General features: G+C 42.0%; 1 protein-coding gene across 2 annotated transcripts in view; it reads left to right on the top strand.

The window, feature by feature from the left end:
• Positions 1–529: 529 nt before the first annotated feature.
• LOC306872211 (neuroligin-4, X-linked-like) overlaps positions 530–21093 on the top strand; it is a 119332-nt gene continuing 98768 nt past the window's right edge. Inside the window, exons 1-2 of one of the 2 annotated variants that reach the window (XM_079420697.1) lie at positions 530–826; positions 6853–7608. In XM_079420697.1, coding sequence (XP_079276823.1) covers positions 7146–7608 — 463 coding nt within the window. In that variant the 5' untranslated portion in view covers positions 530–826; positions 6853–7145. The remainder of the gene's footprint in view (positions 827–6852; positions 7609–21093) is intronic. The other variant, XM_079420698.1, reaches the window with a different exon arrangement.

Here is a 21093-nt window from a genome sequence, read left to right as displayed (position 1 = left end):
CATTTAATAAACACAGGGAAAACCCGGAGAGTAGCTTGAGGAAAGCCTGGAGTGGAGCTCACACTTAGTGATGAGAAGGGAAATCATACACTATTCCAGACTGGTTTTTCAGTGTTGCTTGCCAATATTCAATTCTAGAAGTTTGGCTTCTTTTGGAACTATCTCTGTTGATCAAGCTAACTGGCCAATTTCTGTTTGAAAAGTAAACTACTTAATATGAAATGATCAAATGGGGAGTCAAACCCATATTGCCCTGTTGATATTCAGTACAACAGCACTCATACTTATGTGATATTGTATCACAAACACTAAATAGCTGTAACCCAAAACAAAGACACAGGTATTATAAACGTACTGAAGCTGGTTAAAGGGTGATAGAGTGAATAGGCATTGTAAATTTCATTCAGTGCAGTCCAATGGCAACGAGAGAGAGAGAGAGAGAGAGAGAGAGAGAGAGAGAGAGAGAGAGAGAGAGAGAGAGAGAGAGAGAGAGAGATTCAGTCTCTCTCCCTTTAATCTCTTTTTTTCCAGTCAGTGCTGCCTCTTTCTATGGAGAGAATCAGATTCTCTACAGTTTACTGTTCCTCCGCAGTGATTTAAATGAATTACCTTAATCTATGTGGGTCATTTACATCAGATATGTTGCCGCGTCTCTGCTGAACAGTCCCCGGTTTGCCACCTCTCTTTCGGATGGCAGCATCACGTTGGATTTTAACAGGGGCAGAACGGAGTTAGATTTTTTCCCTTGTGTGGCACATACATTTTGACCGTACCTCTGGAAGTCGCGGCGGCAGGACAGAAGCCCTACAATGCAGATATCGCAAAGGTAAGCCACAAGAGCAGCCCTTGAAGTGAAAGTATCTCTTATATTGTGCTTACACAGAGTTGAACTGTTTGCCAGACGCCGCTTACACGCTTATTTCCCGCTTGTTCCCAGGATTTTTCCTCTTTCGCTCCCTGAAAGCTTCATCCACCCGGACGAACGATGCAACGCTTTTGCTTTGAGTGTTTAATTCGCGCCGGCTACTCGCGCTGATTTGCATGAAAAAGGCTGACCGTACAAACTGTTTCAGTAGTTTTGGGCAAAACAATCTGCGTAGACATTTTTTTTTTCCGCATCGAAATTATTATTATGCTTAATATTACACTCTCCATCATTAGTGTCAGAATCTACATTTAAAGATGATGCGCAAGTACACTGCATGAAAGAGTCTTTAGAGTCATAATAAATATGTACGCACTTAGACACAAAGGGGTTCATGTGGCAGAAGTCTTTCGGTATATCTATACTTACCTGTGGCAAACCAAATCTCCGTACACTGAGGTACTATGTTGATTGATTGATGTATGATTCCGTTTATAGCGCTTCACAACCACATGCGTGTTAATCACTCGGTTTGTGGTGGCGATAAATCATTTAGTTTCTCGAAAACCATAATGTTAGGCCAGGGGATTGAAAGAAATGCGAGGTTATTATATAAAATACAATATCAGTCATGGGACAGAAGGTGCGCTCTAAAGAAGCTATGCGTGTTTTCTTACTTAACTTTCTCCTGGCTTTGCTGTGGTCACAGACGAACCACATTCTCCTCAAAAGATGCGGTGAGTCCAGACTTTCATCACAGGGACCACTGTTTCAACCCAAGCTGTCCCGCTTATACAGCGGTAAACCACAAGGTGGTACTGTGGATATCTCCTGCATACGTGCGTGGTTTTGGGATGGAGTGAGGAGGGGAAATTGGGCCGCCTTTCGAACATTTGCACTGTACAGCATTTTAACCTTCAGTTTGTCATTATGCGCGGGAACTGCATGACTAGTGTCGGTTTAAGTGTCGAAATATGGTTCATAATTGACGTGTATTGAAAAGTGCCAACAAGTTAAGTCTCTCTATAATGTTAATCTCTAAAGACAGTCATTAGCTGTACTTTCAAAGTAGGAACTGAATTGGAAAACACTGAGTGATAAAGGATGTTTTTTAGGTATGCTAAGTGTGTAGCCTAATAGGCTACATATATAGGACTACATACTTCATCCATGATGTTGGCATTGCTCTTTGACCAATATATTGACCTGTAACTTTCCAACAATAAAATGAAAGTAATTTCATTGTGTGCTGTAACTGGGGTATACTGGGGCAACTATCTGTAGTAGACCTACATATTTAAGAAAAAAAAGTCCTGTGTCTGCCATTTTTTAGCTTCTGTGGTACTTTTGGATAGTAGACGTAATCTTGTACTTCATCTTGGTATTGTTCACCTACTGTTTCATGAATATTTGTAATATCTAAATCATTTGATGTACTGCTTGTTGCATATTATATAATACAAAACATGCATATTCTGACACAAAGGTGTGTTCAAACTTGGAAACAAATGGTCAATTTTGTAATACAAGTGGCACAATAGAGTGTAGACATGGCTAAACCTAGTCTGATTATATGGCTGAAAATATTTTGCTGGATAGACAATAGGAAATACCCTTTATATTGTGTGTAGTGAAAATGCAAACATACTTGTAAGCATCACAATTCTTTTGAATAAGCCACTTACAAAAATAATTATAGTAAGTGTGAACCTACTTTTGAGTTTGTAATCACAAAAATTTGGTATATATTGACATGATGCTTTCACAAGCAAAAATAATTTTGGTCTTGATAGCTGAGGTTTAGAGGACCAGTTCAGTATTAATTTCTCTTCCATTCTCTCTCACTAGCTCATAGGATCAGTGGTTGGCTGTTAGTGTCACCTTTGAATAAATTTTCACTCTCTCTCTTTGCTTTCTGGGGTTCCTGTCCACACTCAGTCAACTGACAGAAAGATAGAAGGAGAGAATACAGCTTGAGAAAACAAATTCCAGCCGCCATGTTGAATAAGTCATAGCAGGTGCATTTGCGGTGGAATCGCACCACGTTTATCCAAAGTTCACACAAAGGTCACAGCGGTATCTATGCTTTATTTCATGGTCTTTTGTCTATCGCTTGGACTGAATCGATGCTGTCTCCTTTGCATCACGAGTCACTCTTTGAACAGTGCAATTGTTAGAGCCTCCTTCAAGCAGATCATTTATTATAATTAAAATTCAGAGACAGACCCAGCACCTTCATTGAAATTCGCGTGAGTTATCTTCGGTGATCACACAGGCAGTGAATGCTATTTTCTCTCCTTTTATTCTCTTTGGTCTCATTTCTCTCCTTTTTATTTGTCATACTCATGTATCAAGGGTGCATTTAAATGAAGTGTGCGGTACATTTAGAATGGAAATTCCACCCAATCACATTTATCGAAACATAACTGACAAAAACATTCTCTCTTCCTAAAATATTTTGCGTATTAATACTAGAAAATAGCATGTTTTATTTATTTATTTATTTTTTAATAATAATTATTTATTTATTTACTCACTTACCTCAGACAATCAATGGGAAAGTCAGTGGAGTCCAATGTTGTTTTGTCTCATTGTGTGGACGAAAAAAAAAAAAAATCTGAAAAGCGTTCATACAGATTTTGGGCAATATGAGGGTGAATAAATTACAGTTTTTTCATTTTGGGTGAAGTATCTCTTTGGGCTGGTAGCCAGTATGGACAACTGTGTTCTTTGTTCTTCTTTGTTGTAATATTGTATTTTGGCAGAAAGTGCCTCCATATACTGAGCCTCTTAAATGTAAGCATTGGTTGAGGATGTAGCAATATTGGCGTAAAGTTATTTAATAAATCCCTTTTGGCTGGTTTAGCTGGACATCAGATGAGAGTGCATGGATGCGACATAGCTTTTTTTCTGCATTGGAAATTAAATTGCCAGCCAGACATGCAGGCCCATCTGCTTTGGAGGACAAATATGTGCATGAAAGATTTTCTGAAATGCCCATCTCGATGTCATGATATATAATGATAAACGGCAAAGAGAGAACTAATGAAAGCTTAGGACTTAAACATAAGAAGGCCTTCCCTCTTAGATCAACAAAGGCTTGTTGCTAATGCTGTCTTTATTGCTAATTGTTTACAGAGTCTATTACAGTTCTTTTTTTTCAACTGCTTGCACAGTAAATCTTTACTTGTCACACAATTTCTGAAACCTGACACTCAAACGCTTGAACCACACACCAAATCTGCAAAACCATACACTAATTATCAGCCTTTGACTCAGTTTTCAATTTCATAAAACACTTTTTGCAAAACACAACACACAATTCTCTATATAACACAACAATCTTACATGAATTAATATTATGCCAAAGGTGTTTGCAAAAGTTTGCTTTTGAAATATGTTTGTAATATTTTGAATGCAGCACTTCATTTTGCAAGAGATGCAAGACATTTTGCATTTTGTGTGTGCAATTCTTGGATTTGTGTGTAAAGTTTTGAAAAAAAAGAGGCAAAGTTTTAAAAATGTGTGTAAGCAGTTGAAAAAAACTAAAATGTTTTTGTTAAACTAAAATGTTAAACTAAACAAGTTTTCTCACTTTTTTGCATCTCTTTATAATGAAGCCAATGCTGTGTGCACACAGCACATGTTTTGATATCTGAGCTAAATGATGGTTTTAATTAAAAAAAAAAGAGTGGACTTAAGACCCAAGGGTGTTATGGGATGTGTCTTTCTAAGACCACCAATAAAGATCTTTTAAAGCATGTCATGTGCACTGGGACTCGAGCCTTATTACAGTCGTACTCCTTCATTAGATGCTGCCTTAGAGGAATATCACCTTTCAAATACTCTAAACTCCCACTAAATATTTATCAGAATAATATTTTACAGTCATGTACTGTATCTGGGGATGTTCTCTGCATTGTATAAAGAAGATAATGATTCCGTGTTGTTTGTTTTCTTGTGCTTTTCTCTTGTGACTGGCAGTGCTTAAAACATCCTGCCGTTGTTCTGTTATGAAGTGGGAAAGTGAAGATAACCCTAATCCTTTTGTAATTTAGCATTGCTCAACACCAATTTCAGTTAATATGACTGTCTCAGTGAGTCTATTATATCATCCCTGCTTTGTTCACACAATTAACTTTCCTTGGGTTATACTATCTTCCATCTGATCTCTGCTGAAATTGCTTTGTGATATGAGGAAATGAAAAAGTTATATCAATCAATCTTAGATTCTTGGATAGTTATTTAGACAGGCTTTGAAAACAACAGCGTAGATAATGCTGGGCATGCCATCTGTTAAACACACCATATTTTGAAGTTGTTGGCGGAATGATGCCCTTTTATGACTATTTAAATAAGAGGTACTGATTCAAGAACAGTCTCATAGGAAACTTTGCTTCGCTTTCCCTGACAGAACTATTAATGGAGGGATCAGAGCGAACCAAACAGTTCATCACTTGCAGATTTACTCAAGGACTCAAGTCATTAAAGTTTCCCTCCAGAGGTTCCAGCGAGCCTAGTTCAGTAATTTGAGGCAAATGTGCATGAGCAATCCATGTGATGATCTTGAACTGTATATGAAGTTAAACAAATCAGAGCTACGGTTTGTGTTGTATGATGGTGTTGAAGTTCAAGAGTATCAGAAACACCAAGTGATGAGGATCTTCTCGATTTTTGTTTTCACACCCACTCTCTTCCTCCTCTTTCTTGTATGAGAATGAAATGCATGGAGCATTCATTATTCAAATTTACACGCTGGTAGCATTTCTTGTGCATGATCTGCTCTCAGCTTTGTGCGTTTCTTCTGTTTGTTCATTCAGGTGGAACGAATATCATTCTTTCAGACAATAAATGTGATGCAGAAATACCGTTTTACAATTCACATATACTTAAATCAGAGGCAAATTTGTATTCACATCTTCTCCAATATATGTCTCTAAGGAAATTTCTTTTGAATGCATTTGATTTATTCCAGAGGATCTTCCTGGAAAAATTCCTGGAAACACCGTGACCTTTAGCATTTCCAAATCTCGAGGAGTCTAAAACCAATGGCTTTCATGACATTCATTCTTTCATAATTACACAAAAGGTTTCTTATTGCTAAATTCCCAAATTTGTACTTGAACAACAGAGTCAAAGGATAATGGATAAATGTTTGGATTTGTGTAGATGACAGACCATGATGAATTTCACACTTTGAGCGTGCTCATTGACTTCACATCTCATGCTTTTACTGATGATGATTATGAAGAGTAATCATTAATCTCAAATTGTTAGCAATACAAAACTCATGGAAGGTCATGTCTTTGAATCCCAGGGAATTCATGAACTGATAAAATGCATACATTGAATGTAATGTAAGTCGCTTTGAATAAAAGTGTCTGCCAAATACATGAATGTTGGAACTTCACAATGACAACTAAAATCTTCCATTTTAGGACCAAGTCATCAGAACACTTCAAAGTCATAGATTGGTCATTTCTTGTGTTGAAAAAGAGAAGAGAAAATGTACCGGACTCAATTGATGTTCTAAAACATAACTGCTTCAATAAAAGTGCCTGCTTCGGTCATAGATAGACAGTTTCCAAGCAAATAGATCAATATGTTCTAAACAGCCTTATTCAGTGCAGCTAACCTCATAAGTGGATATACTATACAATATTTTGTGTGTACACTACAATGCTACGCACGCAGTTATTTAAGCCTATCAATTTACCAGACCCTATAAATTGTGACCCAGTCAATAGAAACATAAAGTCATATTTCAAAATAGCTATTGTCTGAATCTAGAGTATAATGATGACTAAGTGTTAGCATTTATTTGCTATGTACATCTATTATTGTATTTTTATTTTCTCTTGCAGGGCTAAGTTACCTTGGTGCCTCTAATGCTTAACACAAAGCATGCAAAATAATGAAGGAAATGGAATTCCTCTGTTTTTGTTTATGACAATGAGCATTTATGGTCTATTCTTTCTTTCCCACAGGCAAACCAATAAAGAAGGTATTGAAAGGAGGGAGTAGTTACATCAGAGGACAACTCAGGGGGAAGAACTGCATTTTGTTTCTCGCCAAAAGGATAGCAGTTAAAGAACGACAAAAATACAACTAATATCTAGAATCGCCCTCATGGCATGGGGGAGTGACATGATCGTTGATCTGATTGGTGGGCGTGCTGTCGATCATCTGTCCATTGCAGCTTAAGGACGGGGTTTGACCTTGGCTGTGGAAGGAGTGGAGGACTGTCAATTCAACCAACTCTGCTAACCTCAGCTGGACCATGTCACGGCTCAGAGGAACCACATGGATACCACTCACCATGGTTTATCCACTGGCTACTCTGCGCCTTTTTACCTGGATTGTGCTTGCGGGTGCTTGGCTAGCCATTACATGGGCCCAGCAGCACCCTATTGTCACGACAAACTACGGCAAGCTAAGAGGCTTGAAAACGGCTCTGCCCAATGAGATTCTAGGGCCTGTGGAACAGTATCTGGGGATTCCCTATGCCCTCCCGCCCACGGGGGAGAGAAGGTTTCAGCCCCCCGAGCCCCCCATGTCGTGGCCAGGGATTCGAAATGCCACACAGTTTGCTCCCGTTTGTCCACAGTTTCTGGAAGATCGGTTTTTACTCAATGATATGTTACCCGTATGGTTCACCGCCAACTTGGATACTGTTGTAACCTACGTACAAGATCAAAGCGAAGACTGCCTGTACTTAAACATTTACGTTCCCACGGAGGATGGTATGTAATTTCTTTCTTTAAAAAAAAAAATAAAAATTGAGGTATATGTTTTCTTCTTGACAAGTTTCATTATTTGTTTGCTGATTTGGTTCTTCTCAGTTGTTTTTAGCAGCTTAGTTTGTTTAGTTGGCATCATCACAAGCTGATCTACACAGATTTTCCAAGTTCAGCTAATTGTTGCTGACATACCAAAACTAGTTTTCCTTTTTTTTTCTTTTTTTGGTCACACTTTGGTCACATTGCTGCTTATTAATAGTTAGTAAGGTTGTTAAGTTTAGGTATTGTGTAGGGCTGGGTAAAAAATATTGATTCTCCGATTTTAATCGATCTTCAGTTTAACGCAACGATATCGATTCGGGAAATCCCCGAATCGATTCTTAATGTGCGTGCTTCACGTAAGAGGATATGAATATTCACCTGTCGTCCTGAAGGTGTCACCATCTTTCGAATTGCTCCACTAAAAACAACAACTGTGTGCACCCTATTATTAATGTAGATGTGTATTTCAGTAATAAACTTAAGTAGGAGAGTTTCAGTTACCAGCATTTATATCAAAATATGGATCCCATGTCTGCAAAACTAACATTTTAAATGAAATATTGATAGCTAATCGATATCGAATCGAATAGAATCGAAATCGAATCGAATCGAAACCATAAAAATAAGAATCGAATCGAATCGCAGAATTGGTCACAATACCCAGCCCTAGTATTGCGTAGGCTTAAAGATTGATGATCATACCAAATATGTGCTATACACAGCCAATATGCTAGTGATATGCATGCTAATAAGCATAGTTGAGAATTGGTCCCTATACTAAAGTGTCAAGGTATCCCATCACATTTAGTTTGCTGGTAAAGCTCAGGACTATCAACTCAAACTAGTCATTTTCTGTATGAATATTATCATCTCAAAAAAGTCCAAAAGGTAGTCTATAATTTTTATTTTAAAATAATTTTGGCTACTGTAAATCTTACAGTATATTATATATCTTTTTTATTTGAAAGTTGCTGTTATTTAAGTGTAAACAATAGTAACAATTCACAAATAGCACTCATCTGTTTAAGATTATTTGTCCTATAGTCTTGAATTGCATAATAGTGTGCTAAATTTAACTTGAACACACTGAAACACTGAAAGATTAAGGAAGAGTGATTAACTTGCAAATGCAAATCTCTCAAAGAGTGGAGCAGCCATGTCTGCATCTTCAAATTATCATTGTGTTATTATTGTGACATCATCATGATGAAACATTTTGCCAGGGATTCAATTATTTAGCCATTTGAGAAGAAGTTATAATTCTTGCTGCTCAGTACATAGTGCTTTGTTATAATAGTATCTATAGCGATCTGAAATCTAAAATCGATAATATTGTTTTTTTTTTTTTTTTGGAGTAAGTCCATGCTGCTGATCTGAAATCAAAGTTACTGTATTCCTCTGAAACCATGACTGTTGCTGCACCAGTGTGCTGTAAATTTCTAACAGAACGCGTCAGCATATTGTGACAGCCCGGAGTTTTGCTTAAAAAAGTCCCTTTTGTGATGTTGAAATTCAATCCTTTTTTGTGCCGTACTGAAGTCGGTCATCCCCTGTTAGCTTTCAAGCGCTAACCGCCCATCATGCTTCGGCTCTCCAGATTGCCCTTTTCAAAATCCTGTGTAATATGGGACCATCCTGGCATTTTTGACTCAAAGAGGGACTTGTCCTGCTGTTGTGGCACTGTTGAAGCAGGATGACAGATATAAAAAAGCCCTTTAGTGCAAAGACCATATCAAAAGAAAAAGCATGGCGTTCAAGGCTAGAATGGAAAACCGGGATCACCACTTCCTGATCTGTAGAAAACAGGTTAGAGACACATAAAATATTTTTTTGTTTTAGTTGCCTGCTTCTTTTATTAGCTAGACGCACAAAAGAGACTGCCGTCTGTTAGTGACAGAGTAAGCTTTATCTCTCAGTGCAGTTACGAGTCAATGCTGTGGAGGTGGCATCCTGTTTTGGATGTGAATTAATCACAATGAATGCTTCAGCCTGAAGGGACGGTCTGGGTGAAGAGACAATGCAGGCTCCCTTCCACTCTTTAATTGGGAATGCTAACCAATTTCATTTCTATTGGACTATTCAAAAAACCCATTCAGATAAACAGAAAGATGTTGAAAAGAAGCAGTCATGACAAATCAGTGCTTGTTACCCTCATTGTCTATCTTAATGGGTGGACTTCTTTAACCTAACATCTGCAATCCAGTCTTGTTGTAAAGATAATTGAGATCTACTCATAGAGTGCCAATGGGGAACTGACACCTATAATCATGTACTGTAATTAATACTGCGCACTGTTCTTCCACAGCCTGTAAGCCTATTTATTCATATTAGTGGTCGGGACTAGTTGTCACACTTTTATTTTTAGTGAATACTTGTTTATTTTATTTTAATGCTATTTTATTTTTATTACTGTATATATGCACTGGCCTTTTTGCCTGTTTGCTGACATAACAGTGAATGAATTTGAGGATTTTCATAGTATTTCTTAGGCTTTTGTCTGTTCTTCTTTGATGACAGCCCTCTCCAGCTGATATGCACTATATACGTATATTCAATACTCACAATAATTAATTATCTGGCATCATTTGAGAATGTTCCAAATGACTTTAACGGAAGCAACACCATCTGCCCAAGCAGTTCACATATTGTCAAATGCGCTGATTTGATAAGTGACCTAGAAAAAGGAACTGTCATATAAATGTTTCTGATTTAAAGTCATAACATTTATTTCTTTTTTGAAATCATAAAACTTTTTCACCTTGAAGTTGTATTTTGAATCGCAGACTTTCAATGTCATCTCAAACTTCTTCACGCCACTAAATATATCTCAGAATACATCTCAGAAGGTGCCGATCTCCTGGGATTGTCAGACACAACAGTCTCTCTCAGATGAGAAAAATCAGACGAGCAGCAGTTGCTGGTGAAATTACTTTGTTAATGAGAGGGTTTGACAGAGAATGGCTAGAATGGTTCAAGCTATCAGGAAGGTGGCAATAACTAAAATAACAATGTATGACAACAGTGCTATCCACCTTGAACCTTTAAGTGGCTGGCCAGAGCAGCAGGCAAACAGCAGATTCCTCTGTCAGCTAAGAATAGGAGGCTGAGGCCACAGTGGCCATATATTTCCAGTCGACATTAGACGATTGGAAAACATCGCTTTGTCTGATGAATAAAGATTTCAGATGCGATACAGATGGTAGGGTCAGAATTTGGTATTAACCACATTAATTCATGGATCCATCCTGCATTTTTTTTGGTTAAGGCTGTTGCTGCTGGTAAAATGTTGTGAATATTTTCTTGGCACACATTAGGCTTTTTGAGCATAATTTAAATTCCACATCCAACCTGCTGTGAGCCTGCATCCTTGCTGACCGTATGCATCTCCTTATAGACACACACAGTCTACCCATTTTCTAATAGTTCGTTCTAGCATGATAACATGCCATGTCACAAAGACTGGTGATGTCATTGAGTTTAGTACAACGGTCTCCTGGGAATGGCATGAATGTGCAGCCGATGCTAATGTGTGATAATCTCATGTCAGTATGGACTAGTGTAACCCCCCCAGGTCCACACTGCCACAACTCGTTCTTGTTCTGAGTGGGTCTCGAACCCCGCTAGAGCGCCTCATTTTGAGATCAGGGGAGTGAGGTTTACACGCAACAGCTCTTACTGGCCTACGTCGGTTACACTCACCCCCCAAAACCTCACTCCCATCCGGGTCACGGCACAAGTGTAAAATAACCATAAATAAATAATTCTAATAATTTACTCACCCTCATGTCATCCAAGATTTTCATGTCTTTCTTTCTTCAGTTGAAAACAATTTAAGGTTTTGAGGAAAACATTCCAGAATGTGTCTCCATATAATGGACTTCAATGGGAGCCAGAAGGTTGAAGGTCCAGTTTCAATTTCAATGCAGCTTCAAAGGGCTTATGATCTCAGCTGAGGAATAAGGGTCTTATCTAGCAAACCAATTTTCTAAAAAAAAAAATTATATACTTTTTAATCACAAATGCTCGTCTTGCACTAGCTCGACTTCACGTAGTCATGTTGAAAAGGAAGTACTGACCCAGTGTTTACAAATCAAATGTGCAGTCAAACGTGCAAAGAAAGTCAAACGCCCTTTACAAAAAAATTAAAACAACGATGTTGGACAATTTTGAATTTGGAGGAAAAAATGAGATGAGCTTTTTGCTCTACCCTACCTTTTTGAACTGGAGTATACAGATGAAGAACTAACTGCACGTTAGTTCAGTTGTTAGATAATAAGGCTTTTAATTTGTTGCTGTCAATCACCTATGAATAACTGGCCATTTTTTGTGGTTAATGTGTTTTGTGTGAAACCTGTATTTGAGCTGTGGGGATAGTATCGACTGCTGCGTAATGAGATGTCCTTTGAAGCTCAACCCAAAAAAAGTGTTCAAAGCAAGTGTAACTTAGTTCCTCATATTCTTCAGTTTGAATTATTAATGAATATAATGTAATAAGCTTCTGAACTAAGGGATTAATAAATGTGCTTCGTACATGCTAAAAATACTGATTCAACCTGTGCTGAGGAGAAAAAGAAAAAGTGCATTCGTTTTTTAAGAGTTAAACCTGGGCACACAAGGGTGGAGGGTATCCCTGTGATTTTTATTGTGGTATGCATATCACAACCATATTAGTGTCAAGGTTTCAACACACTTCCTGAGAAACCTCCTTAAGTAAATTTAGTTCCCTTCCAGGAACTCGAGCTGCGTCAAACGCTACGCCGAACGCCTTCAGCGTGACCGCGCTCTGAACCAGAGTGTAAAAATGTCCAATGAAAGGGCGAGACGTCATAGGCGGGTGACGTCACTGACCGGAAAGCATATAAGCACGTGTGGTGGAGCCGGCGTTTGCTTTTTGTCATTCAGCAACCGCTTCTCTGTCTGTGTGTACTGTCTTTGCATGTTGTGAGTCTTATTTAGTGTTGTTTGTCCTGCACAATCACTTGAATAGGCTCCAGCAATATGTGCAAGCACTGTGGGGCAATAGCAGATCGCATTCTGGGCTGTGTGTTCCTCCCTGCACACATTATATCACTGCTTGGGATACACGCAGTCTGTGTGTGGTCTGCTTGAGAGTAGAGCGCGCAGATTCAGCTCTCGAGGGAGCTGACTGCCCGTTTGTGAGCTTTTTTCATTTCTTACGCCTACTCTCTGAAGGCTTTCTTTAAAAAGAGAGGAGTGAGTTTCACTAGCGCTGTAGGAAGGCGGGCGAGCCCCTATCCTCTTCCCTTCCCTAGACCTGTCCTCCTCCGAGGAGGTGGACGCGTCAATGAAACAGTGCTTGCACAAGCATATTATGAATGAGAACGGCGCGCAGTCAGCTCTAAAAAAGGAGAAAGGGGGCTGATTGTGTTTCTCTCCGCTGTACATCTCACATTCCCGCCGCTGCTGTGTGTGAGTGCGGGGATCGCAGCGCGCGTTGCCGAGGCGACGCGTGCGTTACGTATTCTCATTCATATCAGAGCGATGCCCCGGGTGGAACAGACGCTCGCGAGCTATCTGTCCCCTTGCGTGGCGTTGTCTCTGAAGGCTCGCGGCTGCAGGTCAGGCTGGTGCGTGTCTGCACACCGAGAAAAAAAAAAAAGAAAGAGAGTGTTGCAGGCGCACCAAGCTGACGTACCTGCTTAGAGAGCTGGATGAGGGATTGGGGCTCAATTTGATTGAAATATAAGCTGATCTCTGAGCTCCCTAGAAACGCTGTCTGTGGTCGACCCTATCTGACATGAAGGAGAAGATAGGGTTTTCCTCATGGACGCCCAGCTTGCGCCTTCTGGCCTGTTCGACGACGTCGTCAATTACGTCGTCAACAGGTACCAGGAGGCTCGAAGACAAGCGGCGGCGTTTCAGCGGTTTCTCCCTCACCTGTCTCTAGCTCAGGGGGCTGCTGGGCGGGAGCAGCCCTCGCCGCGTGCCAGCCCCTCTTTAGAGAGGTGCAAAACAGAGCGTGGCTACTCACACCCCACCGAGGTGGGGCCATGGCGGCTAACGCTCTGAGTCGGGGACCTCTAAGGCTAAGCCGGATCTGCGGACCATTCTTAAGTCTAAGGGGGTTCTCGGCCAAGAAGCCTACGGGCGTGGGAGATCAGTCTGCCAACCCTGCCAGAGTTCCAGGGCGCAGCTGGCTCCAGCGAGCAATGTTCTCAGTTCTTCCGCCCCGAAGTGTAGCGGAGCTGAGAAGCTCGCCACCCCTGCGGGGGTCTCTAGAGCATCTGGTTCGGCCGTCTCCTGCCGGTCCTCCGCTTCAGGGCACCGAGCCAGCAGCTCTAGGCACGCCAGAGGCCAGTCTCGAGAGACTGGTTCCCTTAGGAGACCATCGGGCAGCGTGGGAACTACTGCCGATGTGTCTCTTTGGTCCTGCCTTGCAGGGTCTGGTTCTTCAGCTTGGTCTTCCTAGGAATGACGCGGGTCTGAGGACCGTCGTTCATTAGGAGGCTGAGGCTGAGGCAGTCCTGGTGCTGTGCCCAGGACTTACGAGGGCAGACCCCTCTGGGGCAGATCGGGTGTCCGTCTCCCCCAGTGCCCTCGGGAGAGCAGTCTGCCAACCCTGCAAGAGTTCCAGGGCGCAGCTGGCTACAGCGAGCGGTGTTCTCAGTTTCTTCCGCCCCGAAGTGTAGCGGAGATGAGAAGCTCGCCACCCCTGCGGGGGTCCCTAGAGCTCCTGGTTCGGCCGTCTCCTGCCGGTCCTCCGCTTCAGGGCACCGTGCCAGCAGCTCTGGGTACATCAGAGGCCAGTCTCGAGAGACTGGTTCCCTTAGTAGACCATTTAGGCAGCGTGGAAACTACTGCCAATTGGATCTCATTGGGTCCTGCGTACTGTAGAGAAAGGCCTTTTGTATTCAGTTCGGCGCTCCGCCACCGCCTTTCAACGGGGTGATTCCCACGTGCGTGGGCCCCCAGCAGGCTCTGATCATGGAACAGGAAGTAGACACTCTCTTGGGGAAGGAGGCCATCGAGGTGGTCCCTCCTCACGGAAGAGAGTCCGGGTTCTACAGCCGGTACTTCATTGTTCCAAGGAAGGATGGTGGATCTGCGTCACTTGAACTGCTCAGTCATGTGACTGAAGTTCAGGGTGCTTACACTCATCAGTCGTGTTTCAGACCAAGTCCGAGGACTGGTTTGTCACGATGGATCTAAGGACACATATTTCACGTCTCCATCCTTCCCTCTCACGGGAAGTCCCTCAGGTTTGCTTTTAGGGGCAAAGCTTACCGATATTGGGTTCTTCCTGTTGGCCCTGCACTCGTACCCCGCATTTTACATCAACGATTGGTTGATTCTAGCTCGATCAGAGCAGGTGGCGACTCGGCATGGAGATATTGTTCTCGCGCACATGAAGGGGTTGAGACTGAACGTCAAGAAAGTGTGATTTCTCCAGTATAGAGAACCACTTATCTAGGCGTGGTGTGGGATTCGACCACGATGCAGGCACGTATTTCTCCTGCTCGGAGCGAGTCGATCCTCACCTCAGTCAAGAGAGTGAAAGAGGGCCAGTCACTCACTGTCAGGCAGTTTCAGAAACTGCTGGGGCTCATGGCAGCTGCGTCCAACGTGATTACTTTTGGCCTCCTGTACATGAGACCCCTACAGTGGTGGCTCAAGAACAAGGACCTAAGAGATCACCATGTGTTGGTGCGCACCGACAGCACAGTGGTGGTCTCTTACATCAACCACCAGGGAGGTCTGCGTTCGCGCCCCTTGTACAAGCTGGTGCACCAGATCCTTGTGTGGTCCCAGGGCAAACTTCGCTCGCTCAGAGCCTATATCCCTGGGTATCTCAATGTGGGAGCAGACATCCTGTCGAGGCAGGGGCTGAGGCCCGGGGAATGGATGCTTCACCCCGAGGTGGTGAAGCAGATATGGAGGTTTTTGGCTGTGCGACTCGAGAGTCAGCGCTATGCCCCTCTAGTTCCTCCAGCTCCTTTGGACTGGATGCTTGGTACAGACCTGGCCGAGGCTTCGTCTGTACGGTTTTTCCCCGATCGCTCTGCTCCCGGGAGTTCTGGATGGCAACAGGGATCTGGTGAACAGGTTGGAGACGGGTTCGCCCTATCTCCTCCTGCATTCCCCAGATCTAGCGCTCTCGCTCGTGGAAGCCCGCGTGTGCGGTTCTTTCCCCTCTGAGTGAGTGCTCGCTGTTGCAGCGCACGTTGCCGAGGCGACGCGCGCATTACGTGTGGAAGTTCTGGCCTCTGAGGGGGCGCAGCTCATAGCTTCCTAGGTTGCTGAGACCGAGGTTGCTGAGACCATCTTCCAATCCAGAGCTTCCTCTACGAGGAAACTGTATGCCCTGAAGTGAAAATATTTCACTTCTTGGTGCGGAGACCGCCACCTTGACCCAGTTAACTGCCCGTTTGGTACAGTGCTGCAGGTCCTGCAGGCCCGTTTCTCCGCAGGGGTAACTCACTCCACCCTGAAGGTTACGTGGTGGCCTTACAGTGGGTCGACACCCCCTGGTTACATGTTTCCTCCACGGTGCGCTGAGGCTGAGGCCTCCTGTACGACGTGTCCCTACGGGGACCTGGCTGTGGTCTCTTAAGAGAGTGTGGATTTGTAGGCCCTTCATGGCCCCTTCTTATCTCGTCTTTGCCCCTGGTCGTGCCAAAGCGTTTTTCTAACCTCGAGCGGGTTATTTCCTAGATCCCCTCTTCTATACCACGGCCTGTCGTGCTGCAGGCCCTCAGTCCTCCTCCCTTTCGGGAGCCTGACCAGCGGAAGCATAACTGTGTGTGTCCAGTGCGAGCACTGGACGCATACGTCCACAGAGCTGCTGTGGAGAAGGACGGACCAATTGCTAGTTTGCTTCGGTCCTCCTAAGCGGGGTCTGCCTGCTTCTAGGCAGACCCTTAGCAGGTGGATTGTGGATACTATTTCCTTGGCCTATGAATCTTCAGGCATCCCTTCGCCTCTGGGGCTTAAGGCCCATTCAACTAGGAGTATGGCGGCCTCCAAGGCCTTTCTGGCAGGGGTTTCGATGCAGGATATCTGCAATGCTGCGGGTTGGTCCACGCCCCTCACCTTTGTCCGGTTCTACGGTCTTGATCTCAGGGCCACTCCTGGCTCTTCTGTTCTCTCACCCTCGTTGTGCTCCTAGTGATACACACAGGGCAGGTATTTGGAAGTCTGGTGGCGTTGGCATCTCGTTCCCCGTAGCGTTTGACGCAGCTCGAGTTCCTGGAAGGGAACGTCTCGGGTTACGTATGTAACCCTGGTTCCCTGAAGGGAACGAGACGCTGCGTCTCTAGGCCATACTTCCTGTATCCCTGCGAGCGGTTGCTTCATTCCTGGAAGCAAACGCCGGCTCCACCGCACGTGCTTATATGCTTTCCGGTCAGTGACGTCACCCGCCTATGACGTCTCGCCCTTTCATTGGATATTTATACACTCTGGTTCAGAGCGCGGTCACGCTGAAGGCGTTCCCCGTAGCGTTCGACGCAGCGTCTCGTTCCCTTCAGGGAACCAGGGTTACATACGTAACCCGAGACGTTTTCTTGAAATACATTTCATTTTTTAGAATGAAAGTGCAAATCAGCTCGCAATGGTAAAGATGATTTTCCTTCTCTGTAATTTCATTCAACTGAGAATGACAAATGATACCAGAACATCTAACATTTTCACTACTTTAAAGGCCATGGATTTCATCATTTTCATAGTGGGTCCACCATTTGAAACATTCTCTTGGCACTGTTACAGTATTCAGAATAATTTTGAATAGCACTAAAAATCCTTCTCTGAAATTAAACAAAAAATAAGATTTCCAGTTATGAAATAGGACAAGTCTTATTTTGTGTGGAATCTTGCATTTGGTTAATAGCACATCAAAATCATGGAGATGAACATTTAGCTGTTGAAATTGCTTTTGTGACCTCTGAATTAAATTCTCCTCAGTCTTGACATTAATTAAATAATTTTATGTAAGCACATCAAGCTAATCTGTCTAAGCCAGTGCAACCATAACATCACTTATGCAGTCATTTGTTTAAGCTAATGCTGAAAGACTCTAGGACAATGAATAAACATTTTTAGAATAGTTCATGTATTTTAAGCTACATAAGCTTGCAGCTAGTAACTAGTAGGGTCAACTTTGGGTAATTTTCTGTGTATTGTTATTTATTTTAAAGATATTCTAAAGTATGCATTTTAAGGTATTATGTATAAAAAATCTATCAGGTACTGTACAGTGGCAATGAAAATGTAAATCATATTTTTGAGACAAATACGTATCAGTCAAAACTATTATATCAAACACTATTTAGATTTTTTTTTTCTTCTTGATTATTTTTCCCTTTTTTTTTCAAACCACGGGCAGATATGGCACATACAGTGCATACATAACAATACAGAAAATAACACCAATTTGAATATTATTCAGATATTAGATTAGATTAGATTAGATTAGATTCAACTTTATTGTCATTTATGCAGAGTACAAGTACAGAGCTAATGAAATGCAGTTAGCATCTAACCAGAAGTGCAAGAATATAGTGTTTTATATACATATAAGTGCAGAGTAAGCGAAGATATGATTTACAGAATATACAGTGGAATTGCTATATACAGTATTGAGCAGAGTATATACAGAATATAAATAGGAATGCAATGTAGGGATTGTATGTACATTATGAACAGAGCAATGTAGATTATATAGATTACAGATTATATATACACATTATGAACAGCAGAAACGTGAGAACAGTGGTAATAAATAAATACAGCTGGATGAGTGTACAAAGTATTGATAGAACAATGTATTCTATGCAAAATAGCAGTAGTGCAATATTTTATAGAAATAGTTTACTGTGCTTGTACAGTAACAACTTTAGACAGTTTATAGTGTAATAACTTTAACAATGTGTAGTCTGTGCAAAATATGAGTAGTGCAAATGCATGTGTGTAAAGTACTGTGACCAGTGCAGTAATAAGCAGGTGCAGGTTAGATTGGTGGTGTGGCGTTCAGAAGTGTCACAGCCTCGGGGAAGAAGCTCTTCCTGAGCCTACTAGTGCGAATATGAATCATTGGCAAATTAAATGTTTTATTAATTTTGTGTGTAGGAATATTATGTTGTGGGTTCGAGTTTAGTATACCTGTAGGTTGACATGCAATACAGTGTAAAACCTGGAATAACACAGCAGTGTGTAGGACAGTATATCTCCTTCTTCTGACAGGAAGTCAGATGAGTGGAAAGACAGGGGTAAGTGTCTGTGGAACCAGTCAAGCGTATAAAGCAAATGTCGTAGAACTTCTCTGCAGGGCCATGTGTTCATAGACACTTATACCTATGCCCAATTACATGCTGTACACACAAAATGTGCACGTGACCACGTGGTCTGGTGTACCCCCTTTATTAATGTTCCAGAGCAGTGGCAGTATGAGTGCATTTGGAATATCTGCATTGCTCTATTTTAAATGAATGTCCAGTCTAACAGATTGTGTGTGAGCTTTGTGGGCATATTGCTGGTGATGTACTAAGAATAATTGCACACAAATCCAAATATGCAAATATATTGGACTTATATTTAAAGAAGACTTTTGCATGCAGTAATACAAAATGTTATCCATACAACTTGTTTGCTGATGTAGGTGAATACATGGAGTAAAAGTTTTAGAATTTACATCTATACATGTCAAATGATTTATTGGAATTCATGAATGCATTTCAGAAAGATATGAATTCACAAATAACAATCTGAAATGAAGACGGGTGCAATTTAATACACTTTTCTGCATTTTGGCCTTTTTATGGAGACATGTCTTAGATTACATGCATGGAAAACACTATTGTATTTCTCATGTAAAACAAGTCTGGTTAGACTATATATAAACTGATATATTTTGATATATTTTGCATGCTATCAAAATTTGACATGTTTTCATACAGACAAACTTTAATAATTCATGCAAGGCTTATTTTGTGAGTAGACATTTCTGTGGACCTTTAATAATGCATTATAACTTAATCAGTTATTATGTTATAATAATTATTAAATTATTAGCAAATCTTTAATTATTTGTCGTTTGATTGACATCATTAATAAGCATGGCCCATTGTCAATTTCTTTTCCACCAGGTCAGTATTGACATAGTTCGCCTTTAGCTTAATTACTGAGCCACCAGGGCAGTAATATAGGACTTGATTTATTGAAAGTCTGCCATTCTCATCCTTTTATGAAGAGATTCTAAACAAATGAAAGAGATTTGTCTTATTCAAGGCACAATTCGGGGCCATGACTACTATAGATATTGATGTTAACAAGATGGCGCCGCTGTGTTCGGACGCCGTTAGGTTCGCTCCACTGAGAATTTGCTTCTACCTTCCTTTTTACTTAGTTTTACTTTCTCTTTTTACACATCTCACGTCGGCACTGATCACCTACAACATAGAAACACTTTTGGACATTGGAAACCGCTACACCAACCTGTTTCAGGACATTTTATCCACGAATCCTGCGTGGCCTCTGGAGATTCTTCGGAACGCGGAGATAAACAACACCCCCCCGAGGCGACGGATCAAGAAACACCGCGGGAAGCGCGCTGGAATTCGAGTCAGACTCAGGAAAAGGGCTCACAGTCCTCCTCTCCCAAGCATTCTCCTCGCTAATGTCCAATCCTTGGAGAATAAGATGGACGATCTTAGAGCCAGGATTAGTTTCCAACGGGACATTAGGGACTGTAACATCCTTTGTTTGTCAGAAACGTGGCTTTCGTCCTCGGTCCCGGACACTGCTGTAATGCCGAGTGATAACTTCTCTGTCTTTCGGACGGACAGAACAGCAGAGGCCGGTAAATCCAGGGGTGGAGGAGTATGTTTTATGATCAACAAGAAATGGTGTGATCCCAGGAATATCTCCATTCTGTCACGTTCCTGCTTGCCTCATCTGGAACATCTTTCCATTATCTGCCGCCCATTTTATCTGCCCCGGGAGTTTTCATCGATCATTGTTACTGCTGTGTACATTCCACCACAGGCGGACACTGGCTTGGCTTTGTCTAAGCTTCACGATGTGCTCAGCGGCCACATTAACAAACATCCTGACGCTGCCTTCATCATCGCGGGGACTTTAACAAAGCCAACCTCAAGCAGGTCATGCCGAACTTTTATCAACATGTATCCTGTCCAACTAGAGGACCAAACACACTGGATCATTGCTACACTCAGTTCAAGGATGCCTACAAAGCCCGCTCACTACCGGCTTTTGGCAAATCGGACCATGCCGCCATCTTTCTAACACCGAGATACAAACAAAGGCTCGTTCAGGAACCTCCGGTGCAGAGAGTAGTGACGCGCTGGTCCTCCCACTCAGAGACTATGCTGCAGGCGGCGCTTGATGACGTCGACTGGGACATGTTCCGGGCGAGTTCTTCTGACGTCAGCGAGTTCACGGATGTAGCATTAAGCTTCGTAAACACGCTAA

The sequence above is a fragment of the Barbus barbus genome, assembly GCF_936440315.1.
Source record: "Barbus barbus genome assembly, chromosome: 7".
Lineage (NCBI taxonomy): Eukaryota > Metazoa > Chordata > Actinopteri > Cypriniformes > Cyprinidae > Barbus > Barbus barbus.
The sequence above is the reverse complement of the archived record's forward strand: the minus strand, read 5'-3'. Positions and strand labels throughout refer to the sequence as shown.